General features: G+C 55.0%; 2 protein-coding genes across 7 annotated transcripts; both read left to right on the forward strand.

Moving 5' to 3' along the window:
* Positions 1-1683: 1683 nt before the first annotated feature.
* LOC105987550 lies at positions 1684-3385 on the forward strand. Its single transcript, XM_013018872.1, is given in 9 exon segments — positions 1684-1805; positions 2141-2232; positions 2235-2273; positions 2276-2326; positions 2662-2728; positions 2973-3057; positions 3059-3072; positions 3257-3342; positions 3345-3385. Coding segments are annotated over 9 exon segments (597 nt in total).
* A 1272-nt stretch (positions 3386-4657) lies between these two features.
* On the forward strand, positions 4658-10944 carry Gmppa (GDP-mannose pyrophosphorylase A). 6 transcript variants are annotated; one of them, XM_013011390.1, is made up of 13 exons: positions 4658-4701; positions 5497-5554; positions 5648-5745; positions 6555-6658; positions 6878-7064; positions 7373-7432; positions 8230-8360; positions 9277-9411; positions 9519-9616; positions 9723-9769; positions 9982-10074; positions 10222-10390; positions 10682-10944. In XM_013011390.1, the coding sequence occupies exons 2-13, from the start codon at positions 5515-5517 to the stop codon at positions 10780-10782; spliced, it is 1263 nt and encodes a 420-aa protein (XP_012866844.1). In that variant the 5' UTR covers positions 4658-4701; positions 5497-5514; the 3' UTR covers positions 10783-10944. The 6 variants fall into 6 exon arrangements, with proteins under 6 accessions (XP_012866844.1, XP_012866860.1, XP_012866879.1 ...); XM_013011406.1 differs by having other exon boundaries at positions 4679-4701; positions 5502-5554; XM_013011399.1 differs by lacking the exon at positions 4658-4701 and adding an exon at positions 4715-5398.
* The last annotated feature ends 4646 nt before the right edge of the window (positions 10945-15590 follow it).

The following is a 15590-nucleotide window of genomic DNA, read 5'->3' on the forward strand; positions in this document are numbered from 1 at the left end:
AACCTTGGTTTCCTGTGTCCAGGGGGATGGTTCCCTCCCTTGATAACTCTGCTCTTGGCAAAGTACAAAGAACAACGCCTCCGGCCATGAGCAGAGAGTGTTGGCACTGGTGTGTTGTCAATTGAGTTTGAGAGCCCCTTGGCTCCAGCTCCAACCGCCCTTTGCCCAATACAGCCCAGCCTCTCCAGCTTCCCAGTACTCCAGGGAAGAGGCAAACCCCATCATCATAAAATAGTAGGATGTGAAGCCAGCTGGAAGCGGTGAGAGAGACACCTTCCCCACCTGTCATTTTAGCAATGAAGATATACAGTTCGCCTGTGAGAATCTCCAATCCCCTACACACTGCAAATGTTGTTGTATAAAAATGAGGTGCCTGGACTCATATCTTGATAAATGGTAAAATTCCTCTCTTGTCCCCCCTTTGATCTGGAGCTCCCTTCCCATCTCCATTGGAAATGGCATATGAACTGCTTATTCTAAACCCGGAGGAGCAAAGGTAATTTATGTCAGCAGAGCAGTGTCAAGATTGTTCTAATCAAAAGGTGACAGCGCTCCATACCCGCGTAAGTAGTTACAGTAAATAGTATCCATGCTCTGCCTTGTGCCCTGGCCTGGCTAGACTGGACTCCAGTCAATCCCTGAGGGGTTAACAGAATCCCTTCACCCAGGTGATTTTATGCCCCTATGAGGCAGCTTATCTTCCAAAATGGCTTAGGCAAACCTAGGTTAGTAGTAGTGCTAATCTTCAGGGACAAAGCAAACCAGCAAGACCCTCTCCTGTCATACAGAATAGAGTGAACAGGAGTGAAAATATCATCAAGGGGCATTTATATGTGTGTGTGTGAGAGAGAGAGAGAGAGAGAGAGAGAGAGAGAGTTGTGTGTATGTGTGTGTGTCCAATCTCCTTTAGATTTACATCAATTTACCACCAGGGGGCATAGTGCAGAACCATCAGCCATAAACTCCTGGATTGTAAGGGTGGGTATTGAGAAAGAGTAAGGTGATTGGCATTGGTTTTGTCAGCCTTGGTCCTGTCATGGTTGGCTATATGGACCATGAAGTCCAAGCCTTCTCTAGTTTAATTCAGGGACACTTCCACAAACAGTTGTACCCCCCTTATCTACAACATCTGGGAAAAGGCATGGTGTCTGATTGCCTACAGTTTGACCTGCACATAAAGTGGCTCCAGCACTGAGTTGTCTTATCTTGAAGCTATGCCTGGTCCACAGACATAGGGGACCACATCCAGCTGTCCAGCCATCTGAGTGCTGACTCACAGTATACCCCAGAACCACTCTCGTTTCACCCTTGGGCCTGCATCAGTGGCTGAGCCAGCATCCCAGACATCCTAGGGCTATATAAGGAGCCCACTTGAGTCAGGGGGCAGAGGCTGGGGTCCCAAGGAGCTTAGGGGCAACTAGGCCAAACAAGGCAAGGAAGAGAACAATGTATAAAACCAGGGACAGAAGCTGATTACCTGACTGCCCTCCTGCTGTGTTACCCAGGAGTGCTCTGTGCTTGCTTGAATCCAACCAGTCAGCAGAAATCCTGAAGGCAAGCCCAGTAGGGTGAGTCCGTTCCTCAGAGGTGTGCTTGCATCTCCCAAACCCTATCCTTACTCAGGATCTTAATTAGACAGGGAAAGGGTTGAAGGTCAGAGGCTGTGTCTCAGCTTGAATCTAGATGTCCAAAGCAGCACGTGCCAAGAAACCAGCAGCACCACTTCCAGGATGCACCCTGGATATCAATGACCCGCAGGTCCAGAGTGCTGTTATTCTCACCCAGGCCTCTTACAGGGGCCTCAGGTGAGCGGGGACCCCTGAAGCCCTTGAGAGGAAGGGAGATGGAACTGTGGAAAACACATTCCTGAGGGATGGCCAGCTCAATGAAGATCAGCCTGGGCTAGGACATGGAGTCAGTGTCACAAACCACTAGGATCATTGGCCTTAGGAAAGTGCAGTCACTGAGGTGCAGAAAGGACTGTCAAGAGAGGGTCTTTCTAGGAGGATGACAGTTCTGGGTCAACCCCCTTTCTACACATCCCTACACATTTCCCTATTTAGAGATGGTCCAAAGGGGGTGGGCAGGCTAGAGCCATGCATGTCACTCATCCCTGGGCCCTGATCTGGCTCGTGGGTAGATCTCAGAAGGAACTGCGTGAGAAGGGACCCCCAAGGGTGCTGGAGCCACTAAAGGACATGCAGATCCAGGGCAGCGCAGTCAAGCTGACATGCACTTCCCAGACCCCTTCACCTGCTGGAGCAAAGATGGCAAGGACTATACAATGGGCACAAGTACCACAACGTCTTCGAGGACTGTGGCATTGGTGGGCAGACAGACCTGGGCTAGTACAGCATCAACGTACCCAACCCTTCGGCTAGTGCTCCCACTGGGCATGTATCCTCATGGGAGGCAGGTGCAGGAGGGGGAGGGGCATGCACAGGGACACTCCAGGTCTGGTGGAGCACAGCCCCAGACGCAGCCCGGTGTGCCTCGCTACACTGCCAGGGCTCTTCCTTCCCTAGGGCCCCACCCAGCCCCAGAAGTCAGCTGTGGGCTTAGACCACACGACTCCAGGGCTCCAAGGTCACAGAGTAAGCCAGAAGCACAGCCAGGGGTACAACTGGTACAGCTAGGCAATTTCCATTGCTTGTCTCCAAGGCACCTGGAGGCGTGGAAACATTCCCGGGCGTCTAGCTCTTTTGATCTTCTATGCATCCCCGCGGAAGTAAGAAGGGGCAGGGAATGCGTCTCGTTTAATAGCTAAGGAGATGAAACTAGAAAGGCTTAATAATTTGTACAATATTGTATTACAAGCCCAAATGCACTTTGTATTTAGGGCAAAATATTCGCTGGGGAGGTGATATCCCTAAAGCCCCTCACTGGGTCGCTCTCTCCACCCCCCCACCCCACCCCCACCCCTTTGTCTAGTCCTGGCCAAGGTCATAGGGGACCCGACAACACCCACCCAGGTCTGCGAAGGCACCACGGGCACAGGACACAGGCACGCTGACTTTGGAGATCCCGGGCGAGCCTCCACCTGACGGAGAGGACATTGGAGGAGGACAACAGGCCAGGGCCAGGACTTGAGCCAGGGCAGGGCTTGGGGCTAGAATGTGGGTGGTACTGTGCCCAGAAACCCTGAGAGAAAGCAATGAGACAACTGGGTGGCAAAGAACAGAGCTGGTTCGTTAGCTTGGCCCAGTGCGCTGTGCTCTCTACCCTCCTCCCCCCGCCCCTCCCATCTCAGGTCTAGGGTGTTCTTCGAGATTGCTACCACGCTGGCCACTAGCCGGCCGTGACCCCAGGACAGCCGCAAGTACGAGGTGCACGTGGAGAACAGTCTGGCATGGACCAGAGCTTTGCTCGTGTGGACGTGGCCTGAAAGGCACCGCCAGATCTTTCGCTCTTGCTTCAAGCTCAGGGGCCCGTGGGATCGACGGCCCTTGGATCTTCATTAGTAAAGCTGCTCTCTGATTTTGTTTTTAAAGTTGTTTTGCCTCTCTTCTGTTCCTTTGTATCGCCATTTCTTCTCCCCGGCACCTACCCCTTACACTTATTCCAAACCTACAGGCCAAGATCATAGACTATTAGAGTCAAAGGGAGTCTGGAGAGCATTCCTAGACCAGTGCTTCGTGTGTGTGTGTGTGTGTGTGTGTGTGTGTGTGTGTTTAATTGGAGATGAGAATCTCATGGTCTTGACTGGCCAGGGTGGCTTTGAACCATGATCCTCAGATCTCAGCCTCCTGAGTAACTAGAGTTACACGTATGAGCCACTCGCATTGGGCCCCAGTGTTTCTCTTTTTTAGGGGGGTCCGGTCGTGGGGCCTAAATTTTGGGCCTGGGCACTGTCCCTCAGCTCTTCAGCTCAAGGCTAGTGCTCTAACACTTGAGCCACAGCACCACTTTCCTTTTTTTTTTCTTTTTGCTTATGTGGTGCTGAGGAATTGAACCCAGGGCCTCATGCATGCAAGACAAGTGCTCTACCACTGAGCCACCTTCCCAGCCCTAGGATTTCTCTTAAGGTCAGACCGCAGGGAAATTATGACTCTGCCTCATCTTTTGCTTAGTTTAGGTCCCACCCTGTCCTGTCCCGCCTCTTCTTTTTTTTTTGTCGGTCGTGGGGCTTGAACTCTGGGCCTGGGCTCTCAGCTGAGCTCTCAGCTGAGCTCTCAGCTCAAGGCGAGCGCTCTACCACTTGAGCTACAGCGCCACTTCCGGTTTTCTGGTGGTTTATTGGAGATAGGAGTCTCACGGTCTCTCCTGCCCGGGCTGGCTTTGAACCGCGATCCTCAGATCTCAGCCTCCTGAGTAGCTAGGATTACAGGCGTGAGCCACCAGCGCCCGGCTGTCCCGCCTCTTCTAAGGCAAGTTACAGCCTGTCCTCTTCAGTCCTGTTTCCCCTGTGACCTAGCTCTCCCCCGAGCTCATTCCTGGACAGCAAGTCTCAGTCTTAGGGACTGCTTAAACCAGCTTCTAAGCCCCATCCTTTTTTCCATAGAGGCCCGCCCCCTCTCGCCCTTTGCCACGCCCCTAGCTTCCACCACTAGTGTCTGGTAAAAGTTGGAAAGAGAGCGGGATCTTCAGAACTACAATTCCCGGCAGGCCCTGCGAACCAGATCTCGCGAGCTGCGAGAAGACACGTGCGCGGAAGGAGAAAGCAGTGGCAGGCGGCAGAGCCGGAATAAAGGGAGTTTAGTGGTAAAGGGACCTGGCGGAGGGGCGGCGGGAGGCGTGGGAGCGGCGGAGCGCCCCTAGTTCGGGGCGAGCTCTTGAGGTCACGGTTGGCGTTCTGTGCGCCGGTATTTGTGTTCGTCTCATCACACCTGGCTACGAGAGACTAATGTTTATTGGATGGGATCAGTGGTGGGGTTCAGAGGGTCAGCCGTCAATCCGCATCCGGGGATTCAGTTCCAGACACTATTGGGACTCCAGGGGTACTAGGTTTAGTGTTTGAGATGCTAAGATAACCTGTCTCTTGGCAGTTCCACATAGAAAGTGATTTTAGGATCTGGAGACCGTCTTGCTAGAACTGGGGTTCATCAAGTGCATATTAGTGTTCAATAGTTGGGGTTCACGTTCAGAACTGAAATTAGATATCTGGGTCCTAGCCTAGGTGTACAATTCCTGTTGGAATACAGAGTTGAACATCTAGAAAGAGTCTTGGAGAAGGAAGTTTCCGGTTTTTGAGGTTTGGGGTCTGAGAAGGGAGAGGGTGATCTGCTGACTTTCCAAATTTGCAGGATTGGTTCAGGGCCCAAATTGTGAGGTGTGGGTTTTAGAATTTGGGCAGAATCACTGTGAGTTGTCAAGACCAGCTGGATGATGATGGGTTGGGATTTGAGATGTTAAATTTCTGTGGTGTTGTATCCAGTGATGGGACTCCACTGAACTCTGGGTGGGTTTATATCTTGGGAACCAGGGCTAACTGTTGGTATTTGGGGTTTGTTTTGGAGTGTGAAATCTGAGCCTAATTTTTCTGTTGGGGCTTGAAGGTTTAGGTAGTTCACCATCATGCTCAAAGCTGTGATCCTGATTGGAGGTCCTCAAAAGGGTGAGGAGCTAGGAGGCCAGGGTTGGGCAGGAATGGTTGGTGGGTTGGGGGATAGAGGGAGGCAGGAGGCTGAAATGTTCTGTCCTCTCCTAGGCACTCGCTTCAGGCCATTGTCTTTTGAAGTACCCAAACCACTGTTTCCTGTGGCGGGGGTCCCTATGATCCAGCACCACATTGAGGCTTGTGCCCAGGTAACCTCACAGGCTCCCCTCTCTACCACCCTTACTTCTCATCTTGTCATGCTGTATTTCCCCCTTTTCCAACCATGATCTCTTCCCATCAGGTCTAACCATCATTCATAGATATGAATGACAATCTTTCAATTTGTTCACAGCTGCCTTGCTGTTTTGGCCTCTTCCTGCTTCAGATTTCATGCTTGTTTTAAAATAGGGAATGGAAAGGGATCTTAGAGACAATTTAAAGCCAGAGCATGGGGACCCTCAATGATACTAAAGCTCAGAATTCATCCTCTCGCTCACCATGGGACAGCAAGGTTTTGGTTTTGAATCCAGGCTGCCCCTGCTGTGAGACCTAGAGCAAGTGAACTTCACATCCTCCCTGAACTTTGGCTTCCTTATCTGTGGAGTAGAGATTAGACCTTTGTGAGGTGACAGAAGCTGTAAAGTGCCTAGTTCAATGCAGGCCCTTGATAAGTGATACCCTTACCTCACCTTGGTATCAAGCATTGCCTCCCAGATAAGAAAAGGAGAGAAAAGATGCATGGATTTTACTTTGATGTAGCTTGGTAGCCAAAGTCTTTTCTAGAGTCCCAGTTCAAGTAGGGCAGGGAATATAAAAGATGGGAAGATCTGGGCAGAGATTTCTCTAGCTTCCTTATTATCCAGAGGAAAAAGCAGGCCTGAGTTTTATAAGATGATTGCCCAGGGGCTCCCAGCTGAAGCTAAAACTGTAGCCTCTGGACTTCTGGGTCAGCCCAGGGATCTCTCCATCACTCCTCCTATCGGATATTTTCTTTCTCAACCTCTTCCTTTGTCCTCAGGTCCCTGGGATGCAGGAGATTCTGCTCATTGGCTTTTACCAACCTGATGAGGCCCTTACCCAGTTCCTAGAAACTGCTCAGCAGGAGTTTAACCTTCCAGTCAGGTGTTTGTTACACATACATGTGGGGGTAGGGGGAGACTGGGGCTGAGTTCATGAGAATGGGTTGAGTCTAGTATGCAAGGCAGAGTTTACCCTCACATATTAGAATCCCTTGATTTATTGAGCTTCTCTGTGAGACTTAAGCCAGGAGTTCACTGGGAGATGGAGTGTGTATCAGGGGCTCTAGCTCACTGGATCTAATTCAGTTGTCTCTGGGAACAGATACCTCCAGGAATTTGCCCCCCTGGGCACAGGGGGTGGTCTGTATCATTTTCGGGACCAGATCCTGGCTGGCGGCCCTGAAGCATTCTTCGTGCTCAATGCTGATGTTTGCTCTGACTTCCCCTTGAGTGCTATGTTGGATGCCCACAGATGCCAGCGCCACCCTTTCTTACTCCTTGGTACTACGGTAAGGGCCTGGGAAGGATGGAGGGTGTGTCACAGGCAGAGGCTTCCCTGTGCTGGAAGTGGGAACGTGTGTTGGGAGGAAGATGTACTGCCCTAGCAGTAACAGAAGTGTCATTGGCAACCCTGTGCCCTTTGGCTGCTCAGAAGTAGGGAGGAGGGGGGGGCAGCTGTCAGCTCTTTCCCATGCTGAAGGCTTGTCAGCGGCAGAGCTGCGTGCCAGGTGCTGTAGGAGAGGGAAAGAAAGAAGAAAACAGCCCTGACTACCCCTGGAGCAGGCTGGTCACTGTCTGGGGTGAATCTGTCTTTCAGGCTAACAGGACACAGTCCCTCAACTACGGCTGCATCGTTGAAAATCCACAGACACATGAGGTGAGAGCAGAGAGGGGGCTGGTTGGGGGCCTACTCTGGATCATTACCTCTCACTTCCTACCTCTACAGGATGTTGGAATATGGTGAGGTGGGCCCCAGTCTTGTCAAATGGGTGTGACAGATCCCTGATTAATCATCATGTAGCCCTTTAAGAGAGGATAGCAGAGGGAAAGGGGTGACAGTTCATTTCTGAAGGTGTGGCGCTATAATAAATGTATGCACAGGGTGTTACGGCACACATAAAGGAGGCCCAGCAGAGCCGTGCCTGGGGGACGAGGGTCCTTCAGGAATTGAGGACTGAGCTGCGTTAGATTTGTCTAAATGAATAAGGAGTCAGGAAGGCACTGCAGGCGGTGGGAACAGCATGTGCAAAGACAGAGGAAAGAACAGCATTTCTTTTGGCAATGGTATAGTATGCCTGGTGCCAGCCCTGGACAGCAAACTCAGGCAGGCAAGAGAAGATTCAAGGAGAGAGCTATATCAGCTGGGTTTTGAAAGGTGGGTTTTTCAGAGGAAGAGGGAGGGCAGGGCATTCCAGCCAGGCTCAGGTGTGTATGGCCTGAATGCTATGCTTTCTTAGTGATAGGAAGTAGGGAGGATGGAATGGAGGGAGGTATGGGGGTGGGACTTGCCTTGAAGGTGAAGATGAAGGGCAGTTATCTCAGGATGTAAAGCCGGTTAGGGACAAGATGTTTGGTGCATTTTAGGAAACCCACCCTGCCAGGGAGGGAAGAGGGTCTTAAGATACTGTAGCAGGTGGCAGTCCACTCCAGTACTCCAGCCCTCCCTCTCCTCAGGTCCTGCACTATGTGGAGAAACCCAGCACGTTCATTAGTGACATTATCAACTGCGGCATCTACCTCTTCTCCCCAGAAGCCCTGAAGCCTCTTCGTGATGTCTTCCAGCGGAATCAGCAGGATGGGCAACTGTGAGGCAGGCTCCATGACCCTGTAACCCCAGGCATCCCTGTCACACCATCCTGGCCCACGCCAGGCTCCACAGGCTCCGTCTCAACCTGCTCACCCTCCTCCTCCCTTCTCCCATCTCTAGCCAGCCTCACAAGTTCCTCCCATTCTAACCTCATTCTGTCCCTCTTCCTTAGCCCGCCCAGTTCCTCCTCTGTCATTGCCTGCCCACTCCCCTTCTGGTCCATTTCTCTCAAGCCCTGAGTATCCCAGAGACGATGTCTTTCAGAACAGACGGCAAACACACTTGAGTGCACACATGTTCGTGCGCGCACGCGCACACATGCACACACACATTCTCAGGCTGGCTACCCTTGGAATGTAGCCCCAGAGCCTGCTTGCCAATTCCAGGGTCATTCCTCCCCCCAAGGCCTGAAAACTGTTACCTTCTAGGCAGGCTCCTCTGTCTCCATCCCCCCCCCCTTCCCACCCATCCCCTGATGCACGCCTCATTTGCTCATAGCCATCTCTCACCCCATCATATCTCTCTCTCCATCTCTCCTGGCCTCTCTGTCTCTGTTTCTGCTGAACTGGCATCTCTACCATCTCTCTCTCCCTCTCTCTGTGACTGTCTCTGCCCTCACCAGCTGCCTTGCTCTGGGGTGAGTCTGTCTGTGTTTCATTCCATCCAGTTTTGGGGGAGGTGACTAGGGGGGTAACTGGAGAGGAGGATGTGAAAATTGGGGGACCTTGCAGATACCAGGCAGGGATGCAAAGCCAGCCTAGGCCTGGGGCTCCCCCGTGAGGACAGCTGATGGAGGGGTGTGGAACAGCCCTTTGTAGGGGACTTGGAGAGGTTGTGCGAGTCTGCACTTCTTTAGGTTGGCCTCACATTCCAGCTCAACTAGGAAAACTGATGGTGAACCCTTTCTTTGCCAGAGAGGACTCGCCAGGTTCCTGGCCAGGGGCGGGAACTATCCGCCTGGAGCAGGACGTGTTCTCAGCCCTGGCTGGGCAGGGCCAGATCTATGTGCACCTCACTGATGGGATCTGGAGCCAGATCAAGTCTGCAGGGTATGTGGGCTGGAACACGGGGCACCCCTGGGGGGCTGACACTGTACGGTGGTGACCCAGGCCCTGCTAGCTCCTTCCTGACCGCCGCATTTCCTTTTGGCTCTTAGCTCAGCCCTCTATGCCTCTCGCCTCTATCTGGACCGATACCAGATTACGCACCCAGAACGACTGGCCAAGCATACCCCAGGGGGTCCACGAATCCGAGGTACCCCCTTCTGCCCTGAGCCTGGACCCCCAACCTCAAGGTCCAGAGGCAGGGTGTCACTTCTTGCTTTTCCCCGTCTAGATATGGTCCTCTTTTCTGCTTCTAGGAAATGTTTATATCCACCCAACGGCTAAAGTGGCCCCATCTGCTGTGGTAAGCTGCGGGCCCAGCCTCAGACAGTAGGGGTGGCTGTTGGGGTGAGGGTGCCCAGAGACCACCTGAGCTTGGGTGCTGGTCTTTGTTTTTGTCTCAGCTTGTTGTGTGGCCTCGAGCAGGTTGCTTCCGCCTTATCTGTTCTAGGAGGGGACTGGACTTGGGCTCCCCTAGGTCCCTCCAAGACTCACGGAGTGTGCTCCTCTCCATAGCTGGGCCCCAACGTCTCCATTGGGAAAGGGGTGACTGTGGGCGAGGGTGTGCGGCTCCGAGAGTGTATTGTCCTCCATGGAGCCACGTTACAGGTAGGCCCTGGGCACACAATGGTGTGTGACACCCCAGAGACTGAGGGGAGGGCCTAGGAACCCCCCAGAATGGAGAACAGTAAACCCCTTAAGCCCTGCCTCCAGATCCCACCCCACCCCACTCACCTCCACCATCTTGTTTGACAGGAACACACTTGCGTCTTGCACAGCATCGTGGGCTGGGGGAGCACCGTGGGGCGCTGGTCTCGTGTGGAGGGGACCCCCAATGACCCAAACCCCAATGACCCCCGAGCTCGTATGGACAGTGAGAGCCTCTTCAAGGATGGGAAACTGTTGCCCGCCATCACCATCCTGGGTATGGCTTCTCGGGGGCTGGGGCTGGGATGTGCCACAGGTGATGCCTGGAGGTCTTCGGGGAGTTCAAGAGTGAGTGTGTGTGTGTGTGTGTGTGTGTGTGTGTGTGTGATGTATATTTCCTCCTTTTTGCAAACATTCACCAAGTGCCTGCTGTGTGCCAGACCTGAGTGTGTCAGTAGGTCCGTAAGGCCAGGTTCCCGGATGGGCAGGGAGAGATTCTCTTCTGGATGGCTATGGTCCCCTAGTTCCCTGCCCCTGACCCCTCCTGCTGCCCTCATCCCCGCCACAGGCTGCCGTGTCCGAATCCCTGCGGAGGTGCTCATCCTGAACTCCATTGTTCTGCCACACAAGGAGCTGAGTCGCAGCTTCACCAACCAGATCATCCTTTGACTGGGGCTGCCGGAAGGCCCCCAACTCTTTTCCGCTTCTCTTTGAGGCTGCTACTTGCTTGGCCAGCCTCTGTCCAGAAGAGAGCAGAGGAAGCCAGGGACGACGTGGGTGGCCAGGGACTCCTGGCTTCCCTCCCCAAATAAACCCCTCGTGAACCTCGGAGCCAGCACAGACTTTGCTTGTGCCTGGGCTGGGGGGTGGGGGCAGAAGGGAGACAGCTGAGTCAGGCCCCCCCACATTAGCATTTAAATTGGAGTCATTGCTGCGGGCTCATGAATAATGAATCTAGAGCCCTGGTAAGTCTCCCCCTCCCACGTCCTCAGCCTCTTGCTCTGCTCTAGAGGAAAGGCCCTCCAGGCTCCACAGCCTGCTGGCCCCTGCTGGCTGCCTCCCTGGCCCGGCCCGGCTCCTTTAGCGTAGCTTTCTGAGGGAAGAGGGAGGATTTCAGCTGGGCCTGGAGCTGGACCCAGCAACCCATTCTCCTCAGCTCCTGCCGAGCCACAGCCCTGGCCCGTTTTCCGCCTTGCCAGCTCCATCTGCTCCCAGCCTGGCTCTTGGCGAGGTGGGGGTTCACCCCTGCCTGGGGCTTTGTGTCTCTGTCTCCTGCTTCCCTGGCAGAGGGGCTGGGTCTGAGATGATGCCAATGAAAAGAGAGTACTTGTTCTGGGGAGGGGGGGGGGAGCCTTGGTCACCTCCCGTCATCTGGTATTACCCCTTGGTAGGTCTCAGCCCTCCTCTCCCTGCCATCTTTCATGTTTGCCCATGACCCCCATGTGCCCCTTCTGTGCCCCCCTTTCCTCAGCTGTGGGTGCCGAGCTTAGTTGCCAGATGAGCTGGTAATGATCGTAATCTGCTAATTGAGAGGAATCTAATTACCCGAAGAGAATGGGGGGGTAGGGTGTGGGTAGGTGGGAGGGAGGAAGGTCCTGGCAGCAGGCTGGGGTGGCAGGCACTGGGTGCTAGGGTCTTGTTATCAGCACCAGAGTCTGGGACAGAGCCCAGGCTCTCCTAACTTCCTAGGCAGGCAGTTAGGAAGATACCTGCCTGAGACTGACCTGGAGGCCGGCTCCATGTGACCTCCCCACCTCTTCAGGATCTAGGTGTTGTGTGAGAGCCATGGAGCATGGCCCAGGGTTTGAGCAGCGCTGACCTGTTAACCTGCCTCAGCTCCTTTTCCCCATGTTTCCTTTAGTCCGCATGGATCATCTCTGCCAGTAGGGAGCTGTCAAGGCCCACTCAGCCTGGGGTCACTTCCCCTAGGAAGGGACTAGGAGAGAGGGGGCCAGGCCACAGAGCCAGGCTTTGCATCCCTTCCCTCTCCTCCCCTGTCCTGACCCTTCTGTTCCGAGTGGTTGGCAGAGGCCATGGCAGCTCCATCATAAATATGATAATTTAATTATTTTCTCAGCAAAACACCGTGAAATCCAATAAGTCTGTGTCAGGCCCTGGCCCCCGGGACCCCCCTCCCAGACCCAGTGGGGGTGGGGACATGGTGGGGAAAGGCAGTGGAAGAGGAAAGGGGTCAGTGTTGGGAGGGGGGTGGCTGGGGAAGCCGAGGCCTTTGTAACACCCCAGAACGAGGGCAGCCACTGATGTGTGTGCCCCTTCAGCCCTTTTCTGAACTGGAAGGAACCTGAAGCTCCATTCATATCCAAGGGAGCAGTTCAGCACCCATGACAGAGCACCCTGCCTTTTTGTGCCACCTCTGGGACCTTGTATCCAGCTATCACTGGCCCTGTTGGGGTAGAGGAGTAGAAGGATGCTGGCCTGGGAGAAGATTTGGGGAGGGAGAAACGAAAGAGAACTGGTGTGGGGGGGGAGTGGGGGGAAGAGCCAGAAGAGGGATGCGGGGGAGGGGTGCGCTCCTGCCATTAGTGCTTTTTTCAGTTTCCATAAAAAGATCATTCTGTAAAATCGGCGAGGGGGAGTGAACTGGGGGGCCGGGAATGGGGGTGGGTCCCTGGCACCAGGCAGGATGGGGCGACAGGGGAGGAAGAGCTGGGGACGGGGACTGAGTGTGGAGAGAAATTTGGATGGGCTTCAAGCGCCAGCGGAGGGGAAGAGGCTGAGCCAAGAACACTGCCTTGGGGGAGGCGGGGTGGGGTGGGGCAGGGCTCTCCTCTCCCATCCCTTTGGCTGGACCGGGCCGGGGTGGGGTGGGGCAGGGCTCTCCTCTCCCATCCCTTTGGCACGGCTGCCCAGGGCTCTAGTCCCACCTCCATCTCAGCCCCCTCCCTGTGGCACTTAGCAGCCATTATGGGGGGGAGCAGATTGCAGCCCCCTCCTCCTCTCAGGGAAGCAGGCACAGCTGGGGCCCGCCACATCTGCCGCATCAGCACGGAGCACAGCTGGGTGTGCCCAGAGCCACGCTCCCCAAAACGCAAAGTGGTGGTGGGGGGCCAAGGAGACCCCTAGAGACCTGAGACAGACACACTGACACCTCTGCCAATAGACACACTCCTCAAAGCACAGCTACACCCACCAACACACGCTCCCTCGCTCCCTCGTGTGCAGAGACAGAGAACTGGCAAACACGCAATTACCCAGCCCCGCCTGCCACCCCCGCACCCCTCCTTCAATCTCCCTCCTTCCCTTCTTTCCCTCTGAGGCTGCTTTCTGTCATCAAAGCCGCCCTCTGAACTGCCCTGGGCTCTGGCCTGGACAGAGCAGGTGCCTAGCCAGCCCCAAGCGCCCCTTTCTGGGTGGGCAGAGGGTGGGAAGGGGCATCTGGGATGCATCCTGGGAAAACACTTGCTGTCCTTCCAAGTCGACACCTGTCCCTACAAAGAAAGCCCTTCCCAAACTTTGATTCTTGCTACAGCCTGGTCGTGATGGGGTCGCTATTCCAGAGCAGAGGACTGGACACTTTTGACCAGTTGTGGGGACACGCCTGTGTTTCGCTGGCAACCTCAAAGAGGTGCTGTGTGCTCTTAGCCTCTCCAGCCATCAGCTCAGCCATGGCCTCCCAAGGCAGGCCTTTGCCACTCCGTGCACCCCCTCCTCCCTCCAATAATCCCACCATACTGTGTGCCCTCTGCAGCAAATCCCTCCTTTTAGCTCTGCTGCCCCTGACATGCCGGGCGTGAGGGCTCCATCAATGGCAGAAAAGAAGTCCTCCCCACAATAGATGATCAAGACTCCCTTCTTGGCTGCCTCTCCCAGTTAATGATGGCATCCTGGTCTCTGGCTAAATCCTGCCCTCCACAGCCCTTACACGCACCCCTCATCTTGTCCTGGTGTGTTGCCCCCAGCCCCCTCCTCACTGCCTCTCCCCATCTTACAACCCTCCCCCCCCATGCCCCTCAGAGCTTTAATCCCTCCTGCTTGCTGTGCAGCCTTATCTGCTCCCAGCAGCTTTCGCTGCTGTAAAGCCCTCTCCCCCTCCTCCTCGGATCTTCTCCCTCCTTCCTGGCTCTCGCTTGTCTCTGACCAGCGTGTCTGCACCCCCCCCCCTGCCCCCAGCCTCTCTCCTACTCCAGCCCCTGTCGGGGCCCTGGGCTGACACCCAATCTGTGCTCCAGCACCCTTTGTCCGCTCTAGCTTCCTTTAGAGGCTGTGGGCTGTCCATCCGCTCCCCCAGCCCCCTCTCCCACCCCAGCCCTCTCCATAGACCCTATGACTTGGTCACTTTCTGGCCAGCCAGCATTTATATCTCTTCTTTCTGTCCTCCCCTTCCTGGTCCCCTCCTCAGTTCCTCCTGATACCCCCATTGTGGACCTGCCCCCCTCCAGTCCTGGTGACTCATGGCCAGAGTGCCTGAGTGGGGCTGCAGGTTTCAATACAAGACAGAGGAAAGGGCTGGGCTGCCCCGAATGGTCTAGGGTGGGGGTGAAGGGCACCAGCAGCAGTGGGGGCAGGGCCTGCCGGTGGGACACTAACCCTCTTCAGTTGCCTCAGATCACGTCCTGGGCCTCCCCACCCCCCTTTGCAGGGACTCTCATTAACCGCTTCTCCTGCCTCGTCCGCAGCATAAATAACCCAGATAAATCAGCCGCCGTCCGCCCCCCGCCCCTCGGCCCCCGTGCACAGCCCGTTTGTCACCGCCGCTTGCTCACCAGCCAGGCCTGGCCTGCCCCCACCCCATCCTTGTCCCTTCCCACCCATGTGTGTCCCACACTGGTTTGCCCCCCCCCCACCGTCAGCACCAGCAGCAGGTTTCTGGGCTGGTAAAGGTAGTAAAGGGCTGTCCCCTGGGAACAGGAGGCTGGGGACTGTGGGGAATACTGTCTAGAAGGTCAGGGGCCATGTAAAGAGAGCGTGTAGAAGGGTCACAAATAGAGATAGCCAGGCAGTGAGCTTGCTGTCCACACACAGTGGGGGGGGGCGGTTATATGAGGTTCAGCTTGGGGGTTCTAGCTGGTGAGAAGAGGCCTCCCTTAGGACGCCATCAAGTTGAATCCTGGGAGATCTCCCAGCTTCTTTTGGGACAAGGTTTTTATTTGCCCAAAGAACCCCCCCCCCGTGCTTCCTCCCAGGTGCTCAGAGTCAGAATGATCCTGCCCTCACTGTCCCCCACCTCCCTGCCCCCTTCCCCTCATTCTCAGTCCTGTTGTCTAATCTCTGCCTCCTTCCTTGCCAGTCTACCACTTTCTTGTGGGCTGGAAGCCTAGCTCTTTCCTTGGCAGTAGGGGGAATGGAAGTCTGGGGACAACTGGGGGGGCAGAGGAACCCTGGCTAAGGCTTTACTCCCTGACCATACAGCAACCCCCTTCCCCACACAACCAGCTCCAGGGCCCTAAACAGCAGCAAGCTTTGCTCACATCTGGCTGAGGTCCTGACTAGCTCCCCTGAGCCCCAATGCTTCCCTG

The sequence above is a fragment of the Dipodomys ordii genome, unplaced genomic scaffold (genome assembly GCF_000151885.1).
Source record: "Dipodomys ordii isolate 6190 unplaced genomic scaffold, Dord_2.0 Scaffold1, whole genome shotgun sequence".
Taxonomy (NCBI): domain Eukaryota; kingdom Metazoa; phylum Chordata; class Mammalia; order Rodentia; family Heteromyidae; genus Dipodomys; species Dipodomys ordii.

Excerpts from the sequence above, each read along its gene's own strand:
- Gmppa (XM_013011390.1), top strand. The coding sequence starts at position 5,515 with ATGCTCAAAGCTGTGATCCTGATTGGAGGTCCTCAAAAGG. Across the intron at positions 8,361-9,276 it reads AATCAGCAGGATGGGCAACT|AGAGGACTCGCCAGGTTCCT; the intron begins GTGAGGCAGGCT and ends TTTCTTTGCCAG. Across the intron at positions 10,391-10,681 it reads GCCCGCCATCACCATCCTGG|GCTGCCGTGTCCGAATCCCT; the intron begins GTATGGCTTCTC and ends TCCCCGCCACAG.